General features: G+C 53.4%; 2 protein-coding genes across 7 annotated transcripts; one reads left to right on the top strand and one right to left on the bottom strand.

Annotated features, from left to right (window-relative positions):
• Window positions 1-2: 2 nt before the first annotated feature.
• Window positions 3-7,539, bottom strand: ntf4 (neurotrophin 4). 4 transcript variants are annotated; one of them, XM_029836747.1, is made up of 3 exons: window positions 6,739-7,539; window positions 5,161-5,244; window positions 3-1,916 (listed from the first exon to the last, which is right to left on the bottom strand). In XM_029836747.1, the coding sequence occupies exon 3, from the start codon at window positions 1,895-1,897 to the stop codon at window positions 626-628; it is 1,272 nt and encodes a 423-aa protein (XP_029692607.1). In that variant the 5' UTR covers window positions 1,898-1,916; window positions 5,161-5,244; window positions 6,739-7,539; the 3' UTR covers window positions 3-625. The 4 variants fall into 4 exon arrangements, with proteins under 4 accessions (XP_029692607.1, XP_011602645.2, XP_029692608.1 ...); XM_011604343.2 differs by lacking the exon at window positions 5,161-5,244; XM_029836748.1 differs by lacking the exon at window positions 5,161-5,244 and having other exon boundaries at window positions 6,896-7,539.
• slc1a9 (solute carrier family 1 member 9) lies at window positions 642-23,737 on the top strand. Of its 3 annotated transcripts, none has more exons than XM_029836745.1 (14): window positions 642-740; window positions 7,563-7,707; window positions 8,524-9,398; window positions 11,472-11,555; window positions 14,183-14,326; window positions 14,840-14,992; window positions 15,222-15,478; window positions 16,404-16,509; window positions 16,576-16,702; window positions 18,827-19,060; window positions 19,378-19,572; window positions 21,872-22,006; window positions 22,094-22,532; window positions 22,702-23,737. In XM_029836745.1, the coding sequence occupies exons 5-14, from the start codon at window positions 14,188-14,190 to the stop codon at window positions 22,876-22,878; spliced, it is 1,962 nt and encodes a 653-aa protein (XP_029692605.1). In that variant the 5' UTR covers window positions 642-740; window positions 7,563-7,707; window positions 8,524-9,398; window positions 11,472-11,555; window positions 14,183-14,187; the 3' UTR covers window positions 22,879-23,737. The 3 variants fall into 3 exon arrangements, with proteins under 3 accessions (XP_029692605.1, XP_029692604.1, XP_029692606.1); XM_029836744.1 differs by having other exon boundaries at window positions 8,524-9,211; window positions 22,702-22,878; XM_029836746.1 differs by lacking the exons at window positions 642-740; window positions 7,563-7,707; window positions 8,524-9,398; window positions 11,472-11,555; window positions 14,183-14,326 and having other exon boundaries at window positions 14,852-14,992; window positions 15,189-15,478.
• Window positions 23,738-24,272: the final 535 nt, after the last annotated feature.

Below are 24,272 nucleotides of genomic sequence, written 5' to 3'. Positions count from 1 at the left end.
TGGACTACAAAGATCCTTTATTGAGGCAGATGCACCAGCAGGTGAGAACATCTGTGTTCATGCCCTAATTTACATTCATGAACCTCTAAGTTCTGTGGACGAGATGAATGACGTCATGCCCCGCCCACCCGCCGCAGGTAAACCAGGTTACACTCTTACAGTCAGTTTACAGGTGTGATGGTGTTGCAGCAGTAATCAGGAGCCTCTAGGTGGCGCTCTGTCCCCACAACCTGAGCAGACCATCATCAGGACCCATGAGTACAGTCCAGTTTGGTACGTGACAGGATACTGGTGTCAAACTACATATATTTATAAAGAATATATTAATGTACTCATGCTTGCATGTACATACCAAAATAACTTATTAAAGATAAAAAAAAAGCTGACAAAAACCTTGAAAACTAACATTTATGATGTTCCCTAAGATTAAGAGTTGAGGTTTTGATGTTTTGTTGGAGTCTGTTGAAGGTTTGGACCATTGAGGCCACACGAGAAGAAACTTTTTAAAAGTGACACATTTCTACAAACGTTTCTACAAAAATACACATAAAAAAACGAGGTTTTCAGTCCTTTTGATTCAGATCAGACGTGAGCGTAATCACCTGCCACCAGGAAGCAGATCCCCTCAGCCCCGCCCCGCCCCGGCCCGCCCGGCCATCCGATTGGGTCTGAACAGCACGCAGACGCAGGAGGCATCGATGCGGATCCAATTCCAGCCCACTTTGTTCATCTCGTCTTTGGTGAGCGCTCGGACGTACGACTCCTTGACTTTGCACTCGCTCTCCCACTGTTTTCTGTCCACGCCCAGACAGCCGCGCCTGGGGACCCCCGTCTCCGCCGGCCTCGGCGCGGCGCCCGTGATTTTGGACCTCCTGTTATAGCTCCGCAGCTCGGCCCGGCGGCACCGAGTCTCGTAGAAGAACTGTTTGATCCATCCCTTCTGGGTCTTAATCTCCGTCATGACGCTCACGTTGCGGCCGAGCGAATCGATCGCCGTCGACTTGTTCGTCCAGACGCTCTCCGACTCGCACACCGACAGCTCCCCCCGCCCCCTGTCCAACAGAAACGACCGTTTATCCCTTCTGGGCCGCAGAGCTTCCGCGGGGACCTGGGAGGCGCCTCGGTCAGGGGCCCGATCTCCCGGACCCTCAAAGGGCCTGTTCTCGTTCCCTTGCTCCTCCAGAAGCCCAGACTCCAACATGAGCAGGAGCGGAGGGTGTTTGGGAGGTGACGAAGACGTGGAGAACAGAACTCGCGGATGGATATCGAGAAACATCTCATCCTGGTCAAAGATGCTGTCCAGACTCAAGCCTGCTTCCTGGTTTAGGTTCTGGTCCTTGCGGCCCGACGAGAACAGGGGTCCCGTCCCCGGTGGCGATGAATGGGCTGCAGCTTCTGAGGTGACAGTTGTTCTTTGTTTATCCTGGGGAGCAGAACCAGGATCGTGCTGCATTTGTGCCACAGAATCCAGAAGGTGGTCTGGACTGGAAAAGTCTACTGAAGCCAGATGTTGGTGTCTGCTGTTGGGATCAGTTCTATCCTTTGACTGAGAAGGAGCCATGGAAAGTTCCTCAGTCCTCAACGTTCTTCCGTGCGACAGATAATCCAGGTCAGTCTGTGGGCGCTGTGTTCCTGGACTGGAGGTCCGTCCACCTAAGGAGCCTTGCACATGGGCCGTGTTCTCCTGGAGTGCAGCATCTGCATCGGGGACCACGTCCAGAACGTTCCCAGGAGCTCTGTGTTTCACAGGGAGGACCAGGCTGGTGGGCTGCTCATCACGCTCTCTGAGTGGCAGGGAGCTGGGCTCTGTTGTGGCCACGGCAACCCTGGACACGGGGCTACGAGGGACGGGCAGGGCCGAGGCAATCACCATGGCAACCAGGGGAAGCCAGTGCATCACTCCCAGAACGTATCAGCTGGTGGAGAGAAAAAACAGAGCAGGATGGGGAGGAGGAGGAGGAGGAGCAACAGGAGGAGGAGGAGAGAGAGAGGAGGAGGAGGAGGAGAGAGAGCAGGGGGAGGAGGAGGAGGAGAGAGCAGGAGGAGGAGGAGGAGGAGAGAGCAGGAGGAGGAGGAGAGAGAGCAGGAGGAGGAGGAGGAGAGAGAGCAGGAGGAGGAGGAGAGAGAGCAGGAGGAGGAGAGAGAGCAGGAGGAGGAGGAGGAGGAGGAATAACAGGAGGAGGAGAGAGAGCAGGAGGAGGAGGAGGAGAGAGAGCAGGAGGAGGAGGAGAGAGAGCAGGGGGAGGAGGAGAGAGAGCAGGGGGAGGAGGAGAGAGAGCAGGAGGAGGAGAGAGAGCAGGAGGAGGGGAGAGAGAGCAGGAGGAGGAGGAGAGAGAGCAGGGGGAGGAGGAGAGAGAGCAGGAGGAGGGGAGGAGGAGGGGAATTAGTTCCAGACTGAAGTAAAGAGGAACTTTTACAGCCGCACGTTTACAACCTCAACACTTTACAACCTTTGGCAGGAACCTGTGGAAAAACAGGAGACTGCACCTGATTAGTCTGAAGGCTGCTGCTGTGCTGCTGTGCTGCTGTGCTGCTGTGCTGCTGCTGCTGCTAATGTTACTGCTGCTGCTGCTGCTGTGCTGCTGCTACTGTGCTGTGCTGTGCTGCTGCTGCTGCTGTGCTGTGCTGTGCTGCTGCTGTGCTGTGCTGTGCTGCTGCTGCTCTGCTGCTGCTGCTGCTGCTGCTGTGCTGTGCTGCTGCTGCTGCTGCTGCTGCTACTGCTGCTGCTGTGCTGTGCTGTGCTGCTGCTGCTGCTGTGCTGTGCTGTGCTGTGCTGCTGCTGCTGCGCTGTGCTGCTGCTGCTCTGCTGCTGCTGCTGCTGTGCTGTGCTGCTGCTACTACTACAGTCACTGCTGCTGCTGCTGCTGCTGCTGCTGCTACTACTGCTGCTACTACTGGCTGCGTCACTGCTGTGCTGTGCTGCTACTACTGCTGCTGCTGCTACTACTGCTGCTGCTGCTACTACTACTGCTGCTGCTGCTACTACTGCTGCTGCTGCTACTATGCTGCTGCTACTACTGCTGCTGCTGCTACTACTGCTGCTGCTGCTACTACTGCTGCTGCTACTACTGCTGCTGCTGCTACTACTGCTGCTGCTGCTACTACTGCTGCTGCTACTACTGCTGCTGCTGCTACTACTGCTGCTGCTGCTGCTACTACTGCTGCTGCTGCTACTACTACTGCTGCTGCTGCTACTACTGCTGCTGCTACTACTGCTGCTGCTGCTACTACTGCTGCTGCTGCTACTACTGCTACTGCTGCTGCTGCTGCTACTGCTGCTACTACTACAGTCACTGCTGCTGCTGCTGCTACTGCTGCTGCTGCTGCTACTACTGCTGCTGCTGCTACTACTACAGCCACTGCTACTACTGCTGCTGCTGCTGCTGCTACTACTACAGCCACTGCTGCTGCTACTACTACTACTGCCACTACTACTGCTGCTGCTACTACTACAGCCACTGCTGCTACTACTACTACTGCTGCTACTACTGCTACTACTACTGCTGCTGCTACTACTACAGCCACTGCTGCTGCTACTACTACTGCTACTACTACTGCTACTACTACTGCTGCTGCTACTACTACAGCCACTGCTGCTACTACTACTACTGCTGCTACTACTGCTACTACTACTGCTACTACTACTGCTGCTGCTACTACTACAGCCACTGCTGCTGCTACTACTACTGCTGCTACTACTGCTACTACTACTACAGCCACTGCTGCTGCTACTACTACTGCTGCTACTACTGCTACTACTACTGCTACTACTGCTGCTACTACTGCTACTGCTGCTACTACTACTGCTGCTGCTACTACTGCTGCTGCTGCTACTGCTGCTGCTGCTACTACTGCTGCTACTACTGCTGCTACTACTGCTGCTGCTGCTACTACTGCTGCTGCTGCTACTGCTGCAGCTGCTGCTACTGCTGCTGCTGCTACTACTGCTGCTACTACTGCTGCTACTGCTGCAGCTGCTACTGCTGCTGCTGCTACTACTGCTGCTGCTGCTACTGCTGCTGCTGCTGCTGCTACTGCTGCTACTACTGCTGCTGCTGCTACTACTGCTGCTGCTGCTACTACTGCTGCTGCTGCTACTACTGCTGCTGCTACTACTGCTGCTACTGCTGCTGCTACTACTGCTGCTGCTGCTGCTGCTGCTGCTGCTACTGCTGCTACTACTGCTGCTGCTGCTACTACTGCTGCTGCTGCTACTACTGCTGCTGCTGCTACTACTGCTGCTGCTACTACTGCTGCTACTGCTGCTGCTGCTACTACTGCTACTACTGCTGCTGCTACTACTGCTGCTGCTGCTACTGCTGCTGCTGCTGCTACTACTGCTGCTGCTGCCGTTGCTGCTGCTACTACTGCTGCTGCTGCTACTACTGCTACTACTGCTGCTGCTGCTACTACTGCTACTACTGCTGCTGCTGCTACTACTGCTACTACTGCTGCTGCTGCTACTACTGCTGCTGCTGCTGCTACTACTGCTACTACTGCTACTACTGCTGCTGCTGCTACTACTGCTGCTGCTGCTACTACTGCTGCTGCTGCTGCTACTGCTGCTACTACTGCTGCTGCTGCTGCTGCTACTACTGCTACTACTGCTGCTGCTGCTACTACTGCTGCTGCTGCTGCTGCTGCTGCTGCTACTGCTGCTACTACTGCTGCTACTACTGCTACTACTGCTGCTGCTGCTACTACTGCTACTACTGCTGCTGCTGCTACTGCTGCTACTACTGCTGCTGCTGCTGCTGCTACTACTGCTACTACTGCTGCTGCTGCTACTACTGCTGCTGCTGCTGCTGCTGCTGCTACTGCTGCTACTACTGCTGCTACTACTGCTGCTGCTGCTACTACTGCTACTACTGCTGCTGCTGCTGCTACTACTGCTGCTGCTGCTACTACTGCTGCTGCTGCTACTACTGCTGCTGCTGCTACTACTGCTGCTGCTACTACTGCTACTACTGCTACTCCTACTACTACTACTGCTTCTGCAGTACCTGGTCCAGAACCAGGTCCAGAACCCAGTTCTCATGTGTATCGGACCCTCCTCGTGGCCACGCTGGACAGTGACGTGAGTGAAGCTGTAACACTTGTGATTTATGTTGCATCAACATTGTTTACATGAAGTGAGGAAGAGTCGTTTGTGTGAGTCACCTCCACACGTGCTTCACCTGTGACTAATTGGAGAAGAATTCCAAGCTGATGGTGGAGCTGATGGTGAGAACGCCACCACAGTAGCTGTTGGGAATCAGGGAGGAGGTCACGGTTAAAGCGGCTGGAATGAGGAGAATGTCAGTGATGTGGTGCTACTGGTGAGGCGGCGATGAGCACGAAAACATGCCGCCACTAAAGCGCCGCTGACAGGAAGCAGCGTGGACACACCCAGCGCAGCGAGGACAGGTGGACGCCCAGCGGCGATGTGGCCTCAGGTGCCGCAGGGAAGACAAAAGCATCAAAGCCCGTTTTCCTCAGCTACTGATCCACCTGCCTCAACAACCACAGCAACAGGAAGTTGCCCTTAAAGAGACACGAGGTCTGAAGAACTGATCTCAGACCAGCCAAACTCAGGTGTGGGACTGTCTGGTCCTTCAGGGTCCACAACCAGCATCAGAACTGTCCTTCAAACAAGACCAGAACCAGAAGACCCAGCTGGCAGTCCAAACCCTGGAGAACCTCCATCACTGAGAAGGGAGGTGGACCGGTCTGTTAGGACAGAGTCCCCCAGTCCTGACTGGGTAAACTGATCAGACAACAGGACAATCTGTCCACCTGCTGGACCTCACAAGTCTGGGACATTCAACATGGAGGAAAACAGGAACAAGAACCATGTGAACAAGCCGAGTGAACCGCCACACACACTCACACACACACACACACACTCACACACTCTCACTCTCACACACACACACACACACACTCACACACACACACACACTCACACACACACACACTCACATACAAACAAACAAACTCTCACACACACTCACTTATACACACGCAAACACATTCAGATACACACGGACGTACAAACACACACACACACACACTCTCACACACACTCACATACAAACAAACAAACTCTCACACACACTCACTTATACACACGCAAACACATTCAGATACACACAGATGTACAAACACACAAATACTTACACACACTCACACACACTCACTTATACACACGCAAACACACACAGATACACACATACTTACACACACACACACACACACACTCACTCACTGGAATGTTGAAATAAAAACAAATATTCTGGCCTAGAATTTCAAATCCAACCTGAATTTCAAAGAACATCTTCAGATCTGGAATCATCTGGTTGTTCAGACTCAGGAAGCAACTTGAGGAGAAACTGGGTCTAATTCCTCACATCTGGGACACAAACTGGGAATCGCACTTTCCCAGTGAGTCAAACCAGTCCTGATCCTCTGATCAGACGGGAACATCTGGAAAGACTCCAGATTCCAGAGTGAAGAGCTGTTAGGGATCCGGACCTCCAGGGGCAGAGATGTGGATCACATCCCGACCTGCGTGACGCAGGTTCGGATCTCATCTCAAACGGAGAGAAAGTTCACCTGAACCAGGAGGACCGCGACTCGGTCTCTGCTGGTTGTGATGTAACGGAGAAAACATGCAAAAGTGCGTTTATTGGGTCAGTCTGGTGCGTGCGTGCGAGGGTGCGTGCGTGAGAGAGAGAGAGAGAGAGAGCACGCGCGTACCGTTGAGGTGAGATCCGGACCCCGCGTCCTTCCAGCTCACAACACATTGATTATTGGGTTCTGTCGCCAAGCGTCGGCCCAGAAAGCTGCTCGGTGCTGCGGCCCTGGAGCGGAACTTTGGCCCACATGTCCCCTAAACATCAATTAGCAAAGTCACCGCGGTTAATGGGCAGGAAACGGGTCCACAAAGAGGCTCCGGCGGTATTCCATGAACGGCCGCTCCTGAGAGGCCGGCCGGGGGCAGGAAGGCTGTTCCGGGACCAGAACGCTAAAGTTCTGGAGTCCGAACCGTAGTGCCGAGCTGATCGAGTTGGCTCAATGTTTGACGATCCCAACTCCGCCTGAAACGCGTTCAGGTCGCCTTCAGCGTGAAGCTGGCGGAAGGGGCGGAAGAGCCCGCCGGGCCAGACTTTCAGCGTAAAAGCCCTGCGCGAAACGGGGCCGTCGGCGGACGCCCCCGCTTTTATTCTGAAGGGTGACGCCAACATCCGGTCCGGCTCCCGGCGGTAGCCTGACGCAGCTACCGGCTCCGGTTTCTCAGGGGAGACGCACATTTATTCTCAGGAGGTTTGTGTATCCAAAAGAGACGTAGAACAATCAACGAGTAACATCTGTCGGCGGAGACGTCGCAATCGTCCCGAGGCAGCGCGAGGCAGCGCGCGCCTTTCCTGTTGTCGCAGGTTCTCTGCTCCTTCCTCCCTGGTTCTGCTCACCTGAAGGGTCCGAGGATTCTGGAGAAGCAGCTCATCCGGATCCTCCAGCAGCGGCTGCGCTCCTAATCAGCTCTAATTATATGTTTATTAATCCGTTTCAAACTTTTGCAGACTGGAAAAACCATCTTCCAGAAGCAACATGTGAAGCCTCTTAATTAGCGCTGTCCTCCTGCCAGGAGATGACACCAGGAGGTCTGAACAGGGCGTGTTCCTGACAGCGCTGCACGGGAGGAACCTGCTGCAGGCGCTGCTACCAGTAAATGCTCTTCAAACCTGAAATATGTGATGCTATTATCGATGCCATGTGTAATAACATGTCGTGTGCACCAATATCTGCTGAGGGCCCCATGCCACTTTGACCTCACATATGGATTGTGATGGATTATTACAACGGACGTATTTTTACTACCAATGTGTTATTACAACCAATGTGTTATTACAACCAATGTGTTTTACTACCCATGAGTTATTACTACCAATATGTTATTACAACCAATGTGTTTTACTACCCATGAGTTATTACAACCAATGTGTTATTACAACCCAATGTGTTTTACTACCCATGAGTTATTACTACCAATATGTTATTACAACCAATGTGTTTTACTACCCATGAGTTATTACAACCAATGTGTTTTACTACCCATGAGTTATTGCAACAAGTGATGTGTTATCATTGTGGATGAGTTATTACGATGTGTTATTACAACCAATATTCTATTACCAACAATGCTGTGCTAATTCTAAAGTGTAATTATTACCAAAGAGTTATTCATTCTGAAAGGCTAATACTACCATTTTTTAAAATTTCTGCCAGTGTGTTATTACTGTTTTTATTACTACAATACAACAAAAAGAGAGAATTTGATTTTTGGACATTTTAAAGGTGCTTGTGTGTGCGTGTGCGTGTGTGCGTGTGCTTGTGTGTGTGCGTGTGTGCGTGTGTGTGTGCTTGTGTGTGTGCGTGTGCGTGTGTGTGTGAGTGCGTGTGTGCGCAGGTGTGTGTGTGTGTGTGTGTTGGGGGGCAGCAGGACATGGTGTCTCATTGTCACCTTTACTGTCCCGTCTTTAGGGGGACGTCTGCAGGGGTTCTCTGAGTCCTGGCAGCAGGATCGTGGTCCAGACAAGAACCAGATGGTGGTTCAGCCCCCCCCCCCCCCAACGTTATCACCCTGGTTTCCATCCCAGCGGTCTCTCTTCTCTCACCAGTGACTGGAAAGATGAAAGGATAAGGAGAAGAATAGAGACAAAAGGGGGAAGGTTCACGTTTCAGCCCCGCCCCTCAGAGAGTCCTCATGAAAAGGTTTGGGGATAGGAGAGGTGGGACACAGCGAAAATGAAAGAAAGTTTTTGACCGTCAAAGCTGCTCATTTGGGTCAGTTGGCTGTAGAGACGTCTTCATCCGGGCCGTTGGGGCCACCAGGAGCCTCCAGGAGCCTCAGACCTTTAATGGAGCTGCTGAGGGATTGTGCAAACATTGGGACCCTTCCTGCAGGTTCCCATTAACCCTCCTGGACACATTCCTGCCTCCCAGCATTCACTCTGGGAATCCTCCCATCACTCTCTGCCTGAACTTGTCCCGAACACGGAGAAATATTCACCCTGAGGCGCCCTGAGAGCGAGAGTTGTGCTGAAGGCGGCAGAGACAGTTGGGATGTGAGGGCAGCGTCCCACCGGGGTTCCACCGCTCCAGGAGGAGCCTCTGGAGGGGAACAGCTCCAAGCCGCTCGTATCGCACCGTTTCCCAGTTAGAGACACCGGTCAGTGCGTGTTTGGCTTCCGCATCATTCAGATTCCAGTTTGTTTTTAATCACACAGGAGCCAAATTTCCATGTTGCGTCCTGATCTGGCAGCGAAGGAACCAGCAGCACTAACGTGTCCATGAGCACCTGTAGCGGCCGTAGGTGTCACCAGAGACAGCAGCTGCTACAGGTGATCAGGCAACAGGTGGTCACCTCTTCCTTCTACCGTCCCTGTCGTCCACTTCGTTCACTTTCTGGGTGCTGAGTCCTACACACAAACTGTGCTTCCCTCTCACAGGCACAATATATGACCAAGCTACATTACCCTCCTAACCCCTCACCCTGACCCCTGACCCCTAACCCTCACCCTGACCCCTGACCCCTAACCCTGACCCTGACCCCTATTCCTAACCCCTAAATCTAACCCACTAATTGACTCCGTCCCTGACCCGAACCCAGTTCTAATCTGTTCTAATCAATCAGCCTCAATCAGTAATGTTCCAGCTCAATCTGAACCAATTAACCGAAACCCAAAATGTTGCCATCTCCAGGCTTGATGGTAGAGGTCAAAGGTCAAAGGTCAGGCTATTCATATACTCGGATCAATGCCGTTTCACCCCATCCATAGCAGCACCACACTTCTACAGTTGTAGCAAGATAAAGCAAGCCCCCCCCCCCCCCCCCCCCCCCCCACACACACACACACACACTCATGAGTCGGTCTTGGACGGAGCTGAACTGAGGACTTGGAATGTTCCCCTTCAGGGAGAGGGAACCTGAGAACATCAGAACTGAGCCGTGCTCATCAGGGAGGAGGTCAGCTCCCACTCACTGACTCGGTTTACCTTCTAATATATCATTCTTTACGTTACCTTCGAAATATATCATTCTTTACGTTACCTTCTAAATATATCATTCTTTACGTTACGTCGGGGCTGTGACGGCCGGCCTGGGGGAACGCATAACTCCAGGCTCTGCTGGTGCTGTGGTGGATTCTGTGGTCGCCCACAGACGTCAGTGTCAGCTGACCAGTGTCTTAAAACATTGGAATTTGTTCCTGTTTCCATGAAACCGTTAAATGAAACGCTGCCCCTAGTGGCCGCCGATGCTAGGCTGCCTGCTAACAGAGCGTTGGGATCAGAACCACTCCGTGGTGTTATGTTCTGTGTTTGGGACCTGTTAACAGCTCTACTCTGCTCTTGTTGACACCGCTCTTCCCTTTCAGGACCCCCCCCCCCCCCCCCCGTGTCTCCTTACAGCAGCTACACTTTCATTCACCTGCTGACGCTCACAAGTGCAGACACGCAGCTTAAAAGCTGAATTATCTGCTAACAGTTGCTTGGCAATGCCCCCCCCCCCCTCACTTCTGTTGCCAAAGGAAAAATGTTGCACATTGTAAAGTTTTTTCAGCTGGATCAGGTTTCCCACAGCGAATCTGCCTCAGCCAATTAGTCCAAGATTGACTTTCCAGACAACCTGCTGCACCGGGGGGCCCCCGCCCACCCTGCTCGCCCCCCCCAGCCCCACCCTCCCCATATGGCACACCTCACTTAAATAACTCAATGTTGGAATTCTTCTCAGGAACGCGCAGAAGACTGAGACTCTCTTAATTACTGCAGCCATTTTAGATATTATTCCGCTCCGGCGTAGCTTTGAGCTGACGTTCACTGTTTAGAGGGAAACATCAGCCCCCCCACAGCTGGAGGTCTCCGGACCGGCATCATGGGCTGTCACACTGGGAGGGGCAGCCTCAGCGCTGGGTGGAGCCACGGCGCCCCCTGGCGAGCGGGAGGGCTGCTGCACGCCAGTAAAATACTGCTTCAACTTTGTCATTTCCTCATCTCGGATTCATGTAAAAATATCAAAATTCAAAATCCTGAAACCTAAAATGTAGTTTATGATTTTTCTGTGATTCTGGTGTTAATGAGCTGAGATTGGCTGAAAATGATGCCAAGACGTGTTTGTGTGTTTGAATCAGGAGAAGAGAACGAGGAGACGGAGGGAGGGATGGATGGATGGAGGGAGGGATGAGAGGAGCTGGGGGAGGGATGAGAGGAGCCGGGGGAGGGATGAGAGGAGCCGGGGGAGGGATGAGAGGAGCTGGGGGAGGGATGAGAGGAGCCGGGGGAGGGATGAGAGGAGCCGGGGGAGGGATGAGAGGAGCCGGGGGAGGGATGAGAGGAGCCGGGGGAGGGATGAGAGGAGCCGGGGGAGGGATGAGAGGAGCCGGGGGAGGCCGGAGCATCAAGCTGTTCCATTAATCTGCAAATTTTCTCAGATGACGTAAAACTGCGTCCGTTCATCCCCGTCTGCCTTCATCTGCTCCTCATCCTCGCTCTCGATGCCCGACGGACAGCAGCAGGTAAGCTCCACTCACCTCCTCGCTCTCACACACACACACACACACACACACACACACACACACACACACACGATATGTTCAATGAGCACAGGAAATGTCTCGTGTTATAAACAATTGTGTAATAAACATGTTCTAAACACAGATGATATAGTAATGAAGTGAATTAGTGTCTGATTAAATTGGATTTGGCTGAATGTTTTTGACTTCACATTTAAGAGCATCGACAAGTTAATTGATAACGAAAGTTACAATTAAAAGAGATCAAATGCAAATCAGAGTGGAAACGCTCTGAAAGAATCTTGTGTGGGATAAAAGAACCGGGCAGAAACAGGAACATTAGAACTAGAACGATGCCAGAGCGGGTCATGTGACAGGAAATGAAGCACCTGATGCAGATGTGAGGTGTGTGTCGAGCGTCTGTGTGTGACCGTCGGGGGGACCAGAGCGATCAGGTGTGAGGGGACCAGGACGTTGTCCCCTCAGACCTGATGGAGCGAGCACAGACTCAGATGTGAGCCGGATGAACGATCCCTACAGGAGATTTACACCAGTGAGGAGAGCAGATGTGGGTTCAAACAACAGATTAATACCTTCAGATTAACACACACACACACACACTCACACTCACACACAATCCTCTGCCTTTGTGAGGACTTTCACAGATATAATACATCTCCTGACCCTGAGGACTGTGGTCCTCGTCTCACTGGAGACAGGATACATTCCTCTGACCTGTGACCTCTGACCCCTGACCTAAACCCAACTCTAACCCAACATTAAAACCATGTCTTAACCCTCAAACAGGCCTTTCAAGTTGTGATGAGCAGCCAAAAGTCAGTCCTTTGCTACTAGAATGAGTAATTTGTTACTTACTATCTAGTAAGTACATGAACACACACACACACACAATTGTCTGTGAAACACACAGGTTGTGTTTCACTCATGAATAAACACGCGACACACGTCTGTAGATGCTGTGACCTGAATGTGCCATTAAACACCAAAACGGATGAAAACGTTACGAGAAATTTGGCTGCTGCGGCCGTCTTTAGCTAGCTGTGCTAGACGTTAGCCTAATAAAGAACAGGGGAAGATAAAGAGGCGAGAGGAGTCGTCTTCATCTGCCATGAGCGGGGGATTACGCCCCCCCCCCCAGCTCACGCCAAACAATCAGGCCTTTGTTCTAATCCTGCCACACACACGTCCAACACACACACACACACACACACACACACACACTGAGGCCGTGACACCACCACGTCTGAGGCGTTCACGTGTTCGGTGTAGAAACAGTCGAGTGTCACCCTGGAGCGCCCGACCAGCCCCACCTGTCAGGTGAGACGGGGGGCGGAGCAACTGTCCCGGGCTGGGACTGGGGTTCACAGTCCAGCAGATGAACCGTCTGGAACAGCTCATGTTGTCATGGAAACAGAAACTGTTTTGGAGACGAGTGGTAAACGTGCAGTAACTGCAGCCGATGGAGACCATCCTGGTCCCTGTCTTGGTCCTGTCCTGGTTCCTGTCTTGGTCCTGTCCTGGTCCCTGTCTTGGTCCTGTCCTGGTTCCTGTCTTGGTCCTGTCCTGGTCCGTGTCTTGGTCCTGTCCTGGTCCCTGTCTTGGTCCTGTCCTGGTTCCTGTCTTGGTCCTGTCCTGGTCCCTGTCTTGGTCCTGTCCTGGTTCCTGTCTTGGTCCTGTCCTGGTTCCTGTCTTGGTCCTGTCCTGGTCCGTGTCTTGGTCCTGTCCTGGTTCCTGTCCTGGTCCCTGTCTTGGTCCTGTCCTGATCCCTGTCTTGGTCCTGTCCTGGTTCCTGTCTTGGTCCTGTCCTGGTCCCTGTCTTGGTCCTGTCCTGGTTCCTGTCTTGGTCCTGTCCTGGTCCCTGTCTTGGTCCTGTCCTGGTTCCTGTCCTGGTCCTGTCCTGGTCCTGTCCTGGTCCCTGTCTTGGTCCTGTCCTGATCCCTGTCTTGGTCCTGTCCTGGTCCCTGTCTTGGTCCTGTCCTGGTTCCTGTCCTGGTCCTGTCCTGGTCCTGTCCTGGTCCCTGTCCTGGTCCCTGTCTTGGTCCTGTCCTGATCCCTGTCTTGGTCCTGTCCTGGTTCCTGTCCTGGTCCTGTTCTGTTTCAGTCTGAAATCAGTTGGTCAGCAACCGACTGATTTGGTCTCCTGACCTGTTACTGGCTGGTTGAGGGAAAATGGAAGATTAAAGGAGTGAATGAACTTTGAATGGAGATGAACTCCAGACACACACACACTCACACACACACACTCACACACACTCACACACACACTCACACACACACACACACACACATTCACACTCCAGCGGTGATCCATCGCCTGTCGTTTGGTTCTGGTGGTCCAACTCTCACCTGGTGTGTGAGTGGATCAGTGGATGGAAGGTGGAGCACTGAGGACCTCCATGAAAGGCCTCCTTTGGTCTCCTGGAGAAGATGCCTGCTGCTGCATCTCTTCCTTCATCTCCACCTTTAGAGGTCCACTGGTGGAGGGTTCCAGAACTGAGCTGGAGCCACGGGCCGGTTCCCCTGAGCAGCAGTCAGAAGAACGCTCCGTTAGGACGGTCTGTAAACACACCAGGACGTTGCTGCTGGAACTGTGTCCACTGTGTCCCCAGGCAGGATGACCAACCAGCCCAACACCAACAAGCTGAAGGAGAAGGAGGAACCCCAGCGAGATGACAACCCTGAGGGGGCGCTCAAAGACGCCGGCCACTGCAGCCGGAACGCCCACAACCTGCTGCTGGGCCTCACCGTCATGGGTACTCACACTCTCCTGCTCCTCAGAACCTTCTCTCCATTCTCACCCTTTTCTGTCCACATTTCTGTTTTCCAACATGACCTTCATCAACAAACCCTCAGGTTTTATTTGTGAGCTGTGGTGGCCTGTGAACATCCAGCAGTCCAGGACCTGCGGAGGTTCCCACGCTGACCTTGTTGTTTGAGTTAGCATCTGTTAGCGCGTTGGCGTTTCTGTTAGCATCTGTTAGCATCTGTTAGCGCGTTGGCGTTTCTGTTAGCATCTGTTAGCGCGTCGGCGTTTCTGTTGGCTGTTTGTCATTCGTCTCTCCGAGTCCAAACTGCTTTGGTCTAAACTCGGCGCTGCTCATCGGTCGGAGACAGAAACGTCTCTCAGGTCAGGAAGGTCAACAGCTGGCAGATATTTAAACCATCTGAAGCTCAGCAGCATCACCGCTGGTGTCAGAAGGTCTTCAGAAGCAGGTTCATCATGTAGGTCCATGACCGGCAGCAGGATGTTCCTGTGTGGTTCTCAGGTGTGGTCCTGGGGGTCATCTTCGGGATGCTGCTGCGCTACATGAAGGTGAGGGACAGCGCCGCCCTCACCTTGGTCTCCTTTCCTGGAGAGATCCTCATGAGGATGCTGAAAATGCTCATCCTGCCACTCATCATCTCCAGCCTCATCACAGGTAGGAGAAAAGCTCCTTCCTTCCATTCGGTCCTTGTCTGTGACCCTGATATCACTCTGGGACTGAAGTCGTTGAACCTCGGTATGAGCAGCAGCTCCATGGATCTTCACAGATGTCTGGAGAACATGTGGCTCTGCTAACAGCTAACGAAGCTAATGGAGCCCAATGTTTCAAATGTTTCTGCACTGTCCCGAAGCCACGTGTTGATGATAGTGGAGGTCTCCTTCAGGGCTGGCTGGTCTGGACGCCCGCTCCAGTGGCAGGATGGGCAGCAGAGCCATGGTCTACTACATGTCCACCACCATCATCGCCGCCATCCTCGGAGTCATCCTGGTGTTGGGGATCCACCCAGGAAACCCCAAACTGAGGGGGCGAAGCACAACAGCTTCAGCAGCCAAGAACCAGGAGGTCAACAGCCTGGATGCCTTCCTGGACCTGATCAGGAACCTGTTCCCCGAGAACCTGGTCCGAGCCTGCTTCCAACAGGTGGGACGCTGGTGTGTGTGTGTGGTGTGTGTGTGTGTGAGTGTGTGTGTGTGTGTGTGTGTGTGTGTGTATGTGTGTGTGTGTGAGTGTGAGTGTGTGTGTGTGTGTGTGTGAGTGTGTGTGTGAGTGTGTGTGTGTGACCTTCTCCCTCATTGTTGCTCAGCATAAATCAAACTTGCCAGAATGACTGAAGCTCCCGACAGAAACCCTCCAATGTTGCTGGACTTTGCTCATCCATCATCCATCATCCATCATCCATCATCCATCATCCATCATCCATCCATCCATCATCCATCATCCATCATCCATCATCCATCATCCATCATCCATCATCCATCATCCATCCATCCATCCATCCATCATCCATCATCCATCCATCCATCATCCATCCATCATCCATCCATCATCCATCATCCATCCATCATCCATCCATCCATCCATCATCCATCCATCCATCCATCCATCCATCATCCATCCATCCATCCATCCATCCATCCATCCATCCATCCATCCATCCATCATCCATCCATCATCCATCATCCATCCATCATCCATCCATCCATCCATCATCCATCCATCCATCCATCCATCCATCCATCCATCCATCCATCATCCATCCATCATCCATCATCCATCCATCATCCATCCATCCATCCATCATCCATCCATCCATCCATCCATCCATCCATCATCCATCATCTCCAGGAGATTCCTTCTGTCCCATTAGAGGAACAAGGTTAACGCCCAGTTCAGTAACAGAACTTCTACTGTTTTCTGATCCCTCTGGTCACCTCTGCTTGGTTATTGATTAAAAGCTCTTATTTCTGGTAAACGACATAGTTGTCTGGATCATCTGCTCCTGGGGGCTCTTCTCTGGATCATGCTTTGTTCAGGGCTCAGAGTTCTGCTCTTGTTCCCCCTGCAGGTTCAGACAGTCCTGAAAAAGGTTCCCGTGTCCATTGCCAACCAGACTGAGCCCATCATCCAGAACAAGAAAGCTCTGGAGTACAAGTGGGGCATGAACGTTCTGGGTGAGTGTCTGACGCCAACCAGCTGGCTGTGCCACGGTTCCCATGGTAACCAGACATCGTCCGCAGGTCTGATCGGGTTCTTCATCACCTTCGGGATCTGCATGGGCAGGATGGGCGAGCGAGGGAAGGTGATGTGTGACTTCTTCAACGTCCTCAACGAGATCATCATGACCATGGTTTCCCTCATCATGTGGTCAGTGTCACCAGTACCACCGGTACCACCAGTACCACCAGTACCACCAGCACCGGTACTGGAGGAAACTGTTGACTAATGCAGTAGTTCAGAGAGGGTATTGATCAGAGGTTGATCAGATATATGACGACATTGATCATTCCTGACACCTTTAGATCAGAAAAGATCCATTTCTGTTGAGTATCGGGGTCATTGATGCTAACTGGAACAGGTCCGATCCTCCATGGTGGTGACCTCTGGTGTAGCTGGAGTCCGAGATGTTCTGGGGCCGCAGCAGGAACTTAGTTCCTGGTACTGAGGGGAAGCCACAGGAACCTGATGACAGTAGAGCTGGAACACATATGAGGGTTGAGGGGGTCATGGGAGAGGAGCGTCAGGAGGATGAAGGTTCTGCTGGTGTGCAGCTGGAGGAGCAGATGCCTCGTGTTCCTGTTCCTATCTGCTGCAGTGTAAACAGATGACTCACGGGGCCGCAGAACCAGCCAAAGGCAGAGTCCAGTGTAAACAAAGGCCTGCAGGAAACAGATCCGTCACAGCGCAGAAACCTTCCCACCAAATAACCGTCGCCCGGAGCCGAGCGACCACGAGCAGCTGAGGCTGAGGCCAGGGTCCCAGCAGTAGCAGCTCTTCAGCTGTAACCACGGCAACAACAACAGAAACACTGTCTGACTTAGCTGTTCATCCACAGAGCTTCTGACCTGACCCTTATTTCTGGCTCTGCTGTCCCCCGTCAGTGTTTGAGGGTCCGTTCAGGCTGCATGTGGTTTGTGCTGTAGCTAGCATTAGCATCAGTTTACAGCCAATCATGTGGAATTAAAGCTCTATTCATTAAAAACGTCAGTGACTCCGCCCCTGTGTTCAGCTCAGTGACCCTGCCCCTGTGCTCAGCTCAGTGACTCCGCCCCTGTGTTCAGCTCAGTGACTCCGCCCCTGTGTTCAGCTCAGTGACTCCGCCCCTGTGCTCAGCTCAGTGACTCCGCCCCTGTGTTCAGCTCAGTGACTCCGCCCCTGTGCTCAGCTCAGTGACTCCGCCCCTGTGCTCAGCTCAGTGACTCCGCCCCTGTGTTCAGCTCAGTGACCCCGCCCCTGTGCTCAGCTCAGTGACTCCGCCCCTGTGCTCAGCTCAGTGACTCCGCCCCTGTGTTCAGCTCAGTGACTCCGCCCCTGTGCTCAGCTCAGTGACTCCGCCCCTGTGTTCAGCTCAGTGACCCCGCCCCTGTGCTCAGTGACTCCGCCCCTGTGTTCAGCTCAGTGACTCCGCCCCTGTGCTCAGTGACTCCGCCCCTGTGCTCAGTGACCCCGCCCCTGTGCTCAGTGACTCCGCCCCTGTGCTCAGCTCAGTGACTCCGCCCCTGTGCTCAGTGACCCCGCCCCTGTGCTCAGTGACTCCGCCCCTGTGTTCAGCTCAGTGACCCCGCCCCTGTGCTCAGTGACTCCGCCCCTGTGCTCAGCTCAGTGACTCCGCCCCTGTGTTCAGCTCAGTGACCCCGCCCCTGTGCTCAGTGACTCCGCCCCTGTGCTCAGTGACTCCGCCCCTGTGCTCAGTGACCCCGCCCCTGTGCTCAGTGACTCCGCCCCTGTGCTCAGCTCAGTGACTCCGCCCCTGTGCTCAGTGACCCCGCCCCTGTGCTCAGTGACTCCGCCCCTGTGTTCAGCTCAGTGACCCCGCCCCTGTGCTCAGTGACCCCGCCCCTGTGCTCAGTGACTCCGCCCCTGTGCTCAGCTCAGTGACTCCGCCCCTATGCTCAGCTCAGTGACTCCGCCCCTGTGTTCAGCTCAGTGACCCCGCCCCTGTGCTCAGCTCAGTGACTCCGCCCCTGTGCTCAGCTCAGTGACCCCGCCCCTGTGCTCAGCTCAGTGACTCCGCCCCTGTGCTCAGCTCAGTGACTCCGCCCCTGTGTTCAGCTCAGTGACCCCGCCCCTGTGCTCAGCTCAGTGACTCCGCCCCTGTGTTCAGCTCAGTGACTCCGCCCCTGTGCTCAGCTCAGTGACTCCGCCCCTGTGCTCAGTGACTCCGCCCCTGTGTTCAGCTCAGTGACCCCGCCCCTGTGCTCAGTGACCCCGCCCCTGTGCTCAGTGACTCCGCCCCTGTGCTCAGCTCAGTGACTCCGCCCCTCTGTTTAGGTACTCTCCATTCGGCATCGCCTCGCTCATTGCGGGGAAGATTGCTGCCATCGGGGACCTGGAGGTGGTGGCGAGGCAGCTGGGTATGTACATGGTGACCGTCATCGTCGGCCTGGTGATCCACGGCGGGTTGATTCTGCCTGCCATATTTTTTGCCACCACCAGAAAAAGCCCATTTACGTTTTACTCTGGAATATTCCAGGCCTGGATTACAGCCCTGGGCACGGCCAGCAGGTAGGGGTGTGTGTGTGTGTGTGTGTGTGTGCGTGTGTGTCTCTGTAAAACTGTCGCATTGTGGGATGTTCGGACCTCCACCACAGGAGCACAGGCCCCATGTGGCCCCATGATTGTTTGCTGTGGGTCCAGATCAGATCCGGGCCGTCTGGATCCTGTTCTGCTGTATCTGGTCCAGCATTCCTGGGATTCTGCTGGGCCCAACTGTCATTTGTGTTATTCCCAGAGCTGAGTTAGCTGGTCGTCCATGTTGGCGGCGGTCCAGTTCCCCCCCGACCCGCTTGATCTTCACACAGCTCGTCCGTCTCCTCTCTCAGTGCAGGAACTTTACCCGTCACCTTCCGGTGCCTGGAGGAAAACCTGAAGATCGACAAACGCGTCACGCGTTTCGTGCTGCCCATCGGCGCCACCATCAACATGGACGGCACGGCGCTGTACGAGGCGGTGGCGGCCATTTTTATCGCCCAGATGAACGACATTTCACTGGATGGTGGACAGATCGTCACTGTCAGGTGGGGCTGTAGCCTAGCATGCACATTAGCGAGCCCTAGCTATGCTGTCCTGTAATACCACGATGGACCTCTAGAGGGGTTCAGCTGAATAGTCGTAAGGTTACAAGAAGACAGTTCCTGTCCACTCGTCTCGTCCTGGGGCAGAGGTGCCTTTAGGAGAACCTGGTCCCAGGTCAGTTTACGTTATATTCAGGCTGGGACGGAGTCTGGATGGAGATGAGTCAGGAAAGATCTCTGCCCACGGAGCCTCCACTGGTTTAACTGGTGCGATGAGGACAGCTTGTCCTCACCGTCCAACGTCACAGTGGACGCGTGGGGTAAATCGAGTAGCCTCAGTTTAGCTGCAGGTTAACGTGAGTCGTACTGAAAACATGTTGGTTGGTTCTGTTCCGTCAGAAGAGACAGAGTCTCTGTCCAGACACCATTGTCCTTCCTGAGGTTTGTCTCTCTGTCCTCTGGTGGATTCCACCACATGTGCTGGGTTCTCTCACAACCACATGCTAGTTAGCAGCGCCGCATGCTAGGTGGGATGGAGATGTGAAGGACAGCCAACTGTCCCACGTCCACGCTGGAGACGCATCTGTTACCCATAATTCCCATTTCAGGGCGGACGTCACGTGACCAGCAGCATTTACTGTCAACAGGAGAACGTCAGAACGTCCCCATTCTTCTGCTCTGCTCACCATTGTCTTCATGTCGCAGAAGGTTCTTAAGCAGGTTCTGCTCCACCAACACCCAACACATCTCACTCCAGCTCACATTTGAAACTGGTTCCGACTGAAACTGGTTCTGGAAACCTGCCCAACCACACAAACAAGGTTTTAGTTTCAGTGAGATCTTTGTGGTGGTGATGGAGGAGCTCCGGCCCAGAGTCACAGCAGCAGGGCTGAAGTTAGTGGACCTCCGCTGGGTCACTGTGGGGTTCTGCTGGTTCCTCTCCTGGCTGAGGGGCGGAGCCACGTCTGTTAATGGGTGGAAATGAGTCCATCCCTCCGTCATCCCTCCGTCATCCCTCCGTCATCCATCATCCACCCATCCATCCATCCCTCCGTCATCCCTCCGTCATCCCTCCATCATCCATCATCCACCCATCCATCCATCCCTCCGTCATCCCTCCGTCATCCCTCCGTCATCCATCATCCACCCATCCATCCCTCCCTCCGTCATCCCTCCGTCATCCCTCCGTCATCCATCATCCACCCATCCATCCATCCCTCCGTCATCCCTCCGTCATCCCTCCATCATCCATCATCCACCCATCCATCCATCCCTCCGTCATCCCTCTGTCATCCATCCATCCCTCCGTCATCCCTCCGTCATCCATCCATCCCTCCGTCATCCCTCCATCATCCATCCATCCCTCCGTCATCCCTCCGTCATCCATCCATCCGTCCATCATCCATCCATCCATCCGTCATCCATCCATCATCCATCCATCCCTCCGTCATCCATCCATCCATCCATCCATCCACCCATCCATCCATCCATCCATCCACCCATCCATCCATCCACCCATCCATCCATCCATTCATCCATTCATCCATCCACCCATCCATCCATCCATCCACCCATCCATCCATCATCCATCCACCCATCATCCATCCAACCCATCCATCCATCCCACCCATCCACCCATCCATCCATCCATCCATCCACCCATCCATCCATCATCCATCCATCCATCCATCTATTCACCCATCCACCCATCCATCCATCCATCCATCCATCTATTCATCCATCCATCCATTCATCCATTCATCCATCCACCCATCCATCCATCCATCCACCCACCCATCCATCCACCCATCCATCATCCACCCATCCATCCATCATCCATCCATCCACCCCATCCCACCCATCCATCCATCCCTCCATCCCATCATCCATCCATCATTCCATCCACCCATCCATCCCATCCACCCATCCATCCATCATTCCATCCATCATCCATCCACCCATCCATCCATCCACCCATTCCATCCATCATCCATCCATCCACCCATCCACCCATCCATCATCCATCCATCCATCATCCATCCATCATCCATCCACCCATCCATCCATCCACCCATCCATCCATCATCCATCCATCATCCATCCACCCATCCACCATCCATCCATCTCCATCCATCCCCATCCACCCACCCATCCATCATCCATCCACCCATCCATCCATCCCATCCATCCATCCATCATCCATCCACCCATCCATCCATCCATCCATCATCCATCCATCCATCATCCATCCATCATTCTTCTCCTGGCTGACCTTTGTGGGCGTGTCTTCTGTGTCCCCCAGCATGACGGCCACTCTGGCCAGTGTGGGAGCGGCGAGTATTCCGAGTGCCGGTTTGGTCACCATGCTGCTGATCCTGACGGCCGTCGGTCTTCCCACCCAGGACATCAGCCTGCTGATCGCCGTCGACTGGCTGCTGTGAGTTGGTGTCTGCTGTCTGACCTCAGAGGTCAGACAGGTCACGCCGTGACCCCAGTGGCGTCCTCACCCTCTTTGTCTACCCAGGGACAGAATGCGCACCTCCATCAATGTGGTGGGCGACTCCTTTGGTGCTGGGATCGTGGACCACCTGTCGAAGGCGGAGCTCGCTGAGCTTGATGCTGCAGAGATGGAAATTCTCCCCTCTGAGGAGGAGCTGGATTTCATCCCCCCGCCCCCAATCCTCACAGAAATGGACCTGGTTGACCCCTTCAAGCCGCCAGAGCTACCCCCTCGCTCCCCTCGACCTCTCAAACAGAACCATCATGGCCACGCCCTCACCCAATCCCATTCCGTCACTTACTCACCATCTCGCTCCGTCCGATCGCCTTCGCCACGTTCCATCCGTTCTCCTTCACCGAGGTCAGTCTGCTCCCATTCCCCTCGGCCTTTCCGTACTCAGTCGCCCCGCCTCCTTCACAGGTCTGAGCCCGGCTACTGCGCCCTGCCCAGCCACGACAACCAGGTACGTTCACCAAGCAGATGTAGTGTTCTGAGATACAGAAGGAACAAGGAGAACATCTACACCTCCTTCAGTCGTGACAGCCTGTGAGAGCTCCTAAAGCCCTAACAGCATTAGCTTAGCTTAGCTGTGCTCATGCGGGTCAGATAAAGGTGCACATGTTCTCCGCCAGGTTTGCACCATCCCTCGCTCCTACAGAGAGAGGGAGCGCGAGCGAGAAAGGCTGAGGCGAGAGAGTGAAACAGAGGAGGAAGAAGAGAGAGTTCTGGGAGAAACGAGTGACGGGGAAGAGAGTGACGACACGGCCTACGACCGGAGACACGCCATCCCACCCTGCGATCTGCCCTGACTGGACGCTCCCGAGGGCTCAGGCGTCTGATGGGTCAGCGTTCCTCACGTTACTGCAGAATTCCAGCATTTCAGTCTGGGAGCTTCTTCTGGGTTGTTATTAGATCTGGGGTTCAACCATCTGACCTCCAGCAGTTCGTAGACGGGGAAACCGTGATCCTTTCTGATGGCTCCACCTCTTCGTACCTTTTTAAACTGTCTGTTGGACACTGTCCCTCCCGTACGGCCGATTCTCTCGTTTTTCGTCCATGTATTTCTTATTTCTTGTTTGTGGATCGTTGAACTCCTCAGAATGGGGAAATGGTTGGTTTTGTTCCCACTGTGAGGTCCTTTCCTCTTAGCTGCTGTAGATCTCAACATTGACTTTGTGCAACCATGTTTGGATCCAGATTATTGGCTGAAACACTGTGAAGATCTAAGCTGCTGGAGTCTGTCCTGCAGGGAGCTGAATTCCTGGTTTCTTTCTTCTGGCGTCCATCCAGAAATCCTCCAATCGTGAGATTAGAGAGAACCGTTTCATCCTGTTTCAAATATTTTTGATAAGCTAAGCTAACTGGCGTTGTGAGAGCAATTTCCATCCTTTGGCTGTGGGCAGAAGCTCTTTCTTCTCTTTCAGAGGATGAAGTCAGGTTCCTCCTCCTGCTTCTGTGAGAGCTTCAGAGATCTGGGCTCTGATTTCTGCTGAAGTTCTGGACCTCAGTTCCTCAGCCGGTGTTTGGTGTGACTATTTTTCTGATGTTTGTGTTTAGAGCTGAGGTGCAGCTCTCCTCTTCCTCTCCTCCTTCATCCCTCTGTCTCAGCGGACCGTCGTCGTGTGTTGCTGTTGTATGGAGTCAATTTAATAAATAATACAGATGCTGAAGTGTTCTTGTCTTTGTGTGCGATCGCCGCAGTTGTGCGTCGTCGTCTCGCGGACGGAGGAACAGTCTGTCGGGGATTTGAGGGGTCGTGCGTCAGCGAGGATCTGAGGAGAAATCCTGCCGACGAGTTGCAACAAACACAGAGACCAAGTGTGTTTGATGAGACAAAGAAACCAACACACTTAATCCTCTCAAAGGCCGGTCAGAGCAACGCTGTGGCAGATGGCCACAAAGACGTCAATCATGAGGGCATTGTGGGTAAAATCTGACCCTCGGTTACATCAGGACAGCCAGGAAGTTTTTATTCTTACATCTGGAAAGTCCGGATCGATAGAATTCCTGTGTGTGTGTGTGTGTGTTGTAATTGTAATGGTGTGATAAAAGTGATAGAGGAGAACAGTTACGTGTGTCGGACATGTGGGCTTTGATGTGAGAATTCAGAACTGTCAACATTTGGAAAACAGGAGTGAAATGATGGAAAAAAATCTGTATCATAAGAAAAATTCTGATTGTGCCAAGAAAAAAAGATGAAAAG

This window comes from Takifugu rubripes, chromosome 5 (assembly GCF_901000725.2).
Source record: "Takifugu rubripes chromosome 5, fTakRub1.2, whole genome shotgun sequence".
NCBI classification, from domain to species: domain Eukaryota; kingdom Metazoa; phylum Chordata; class Actinopteri; order Tetraodontiformes; family Tetraodontidae; genus Takifugu; species Takifugu rubripes.
The sequence above is the reverse complement of the archived record's forward strand: the minus strand, read 5'-3'. Positions and strand labels throughout refer to the sequence as shown.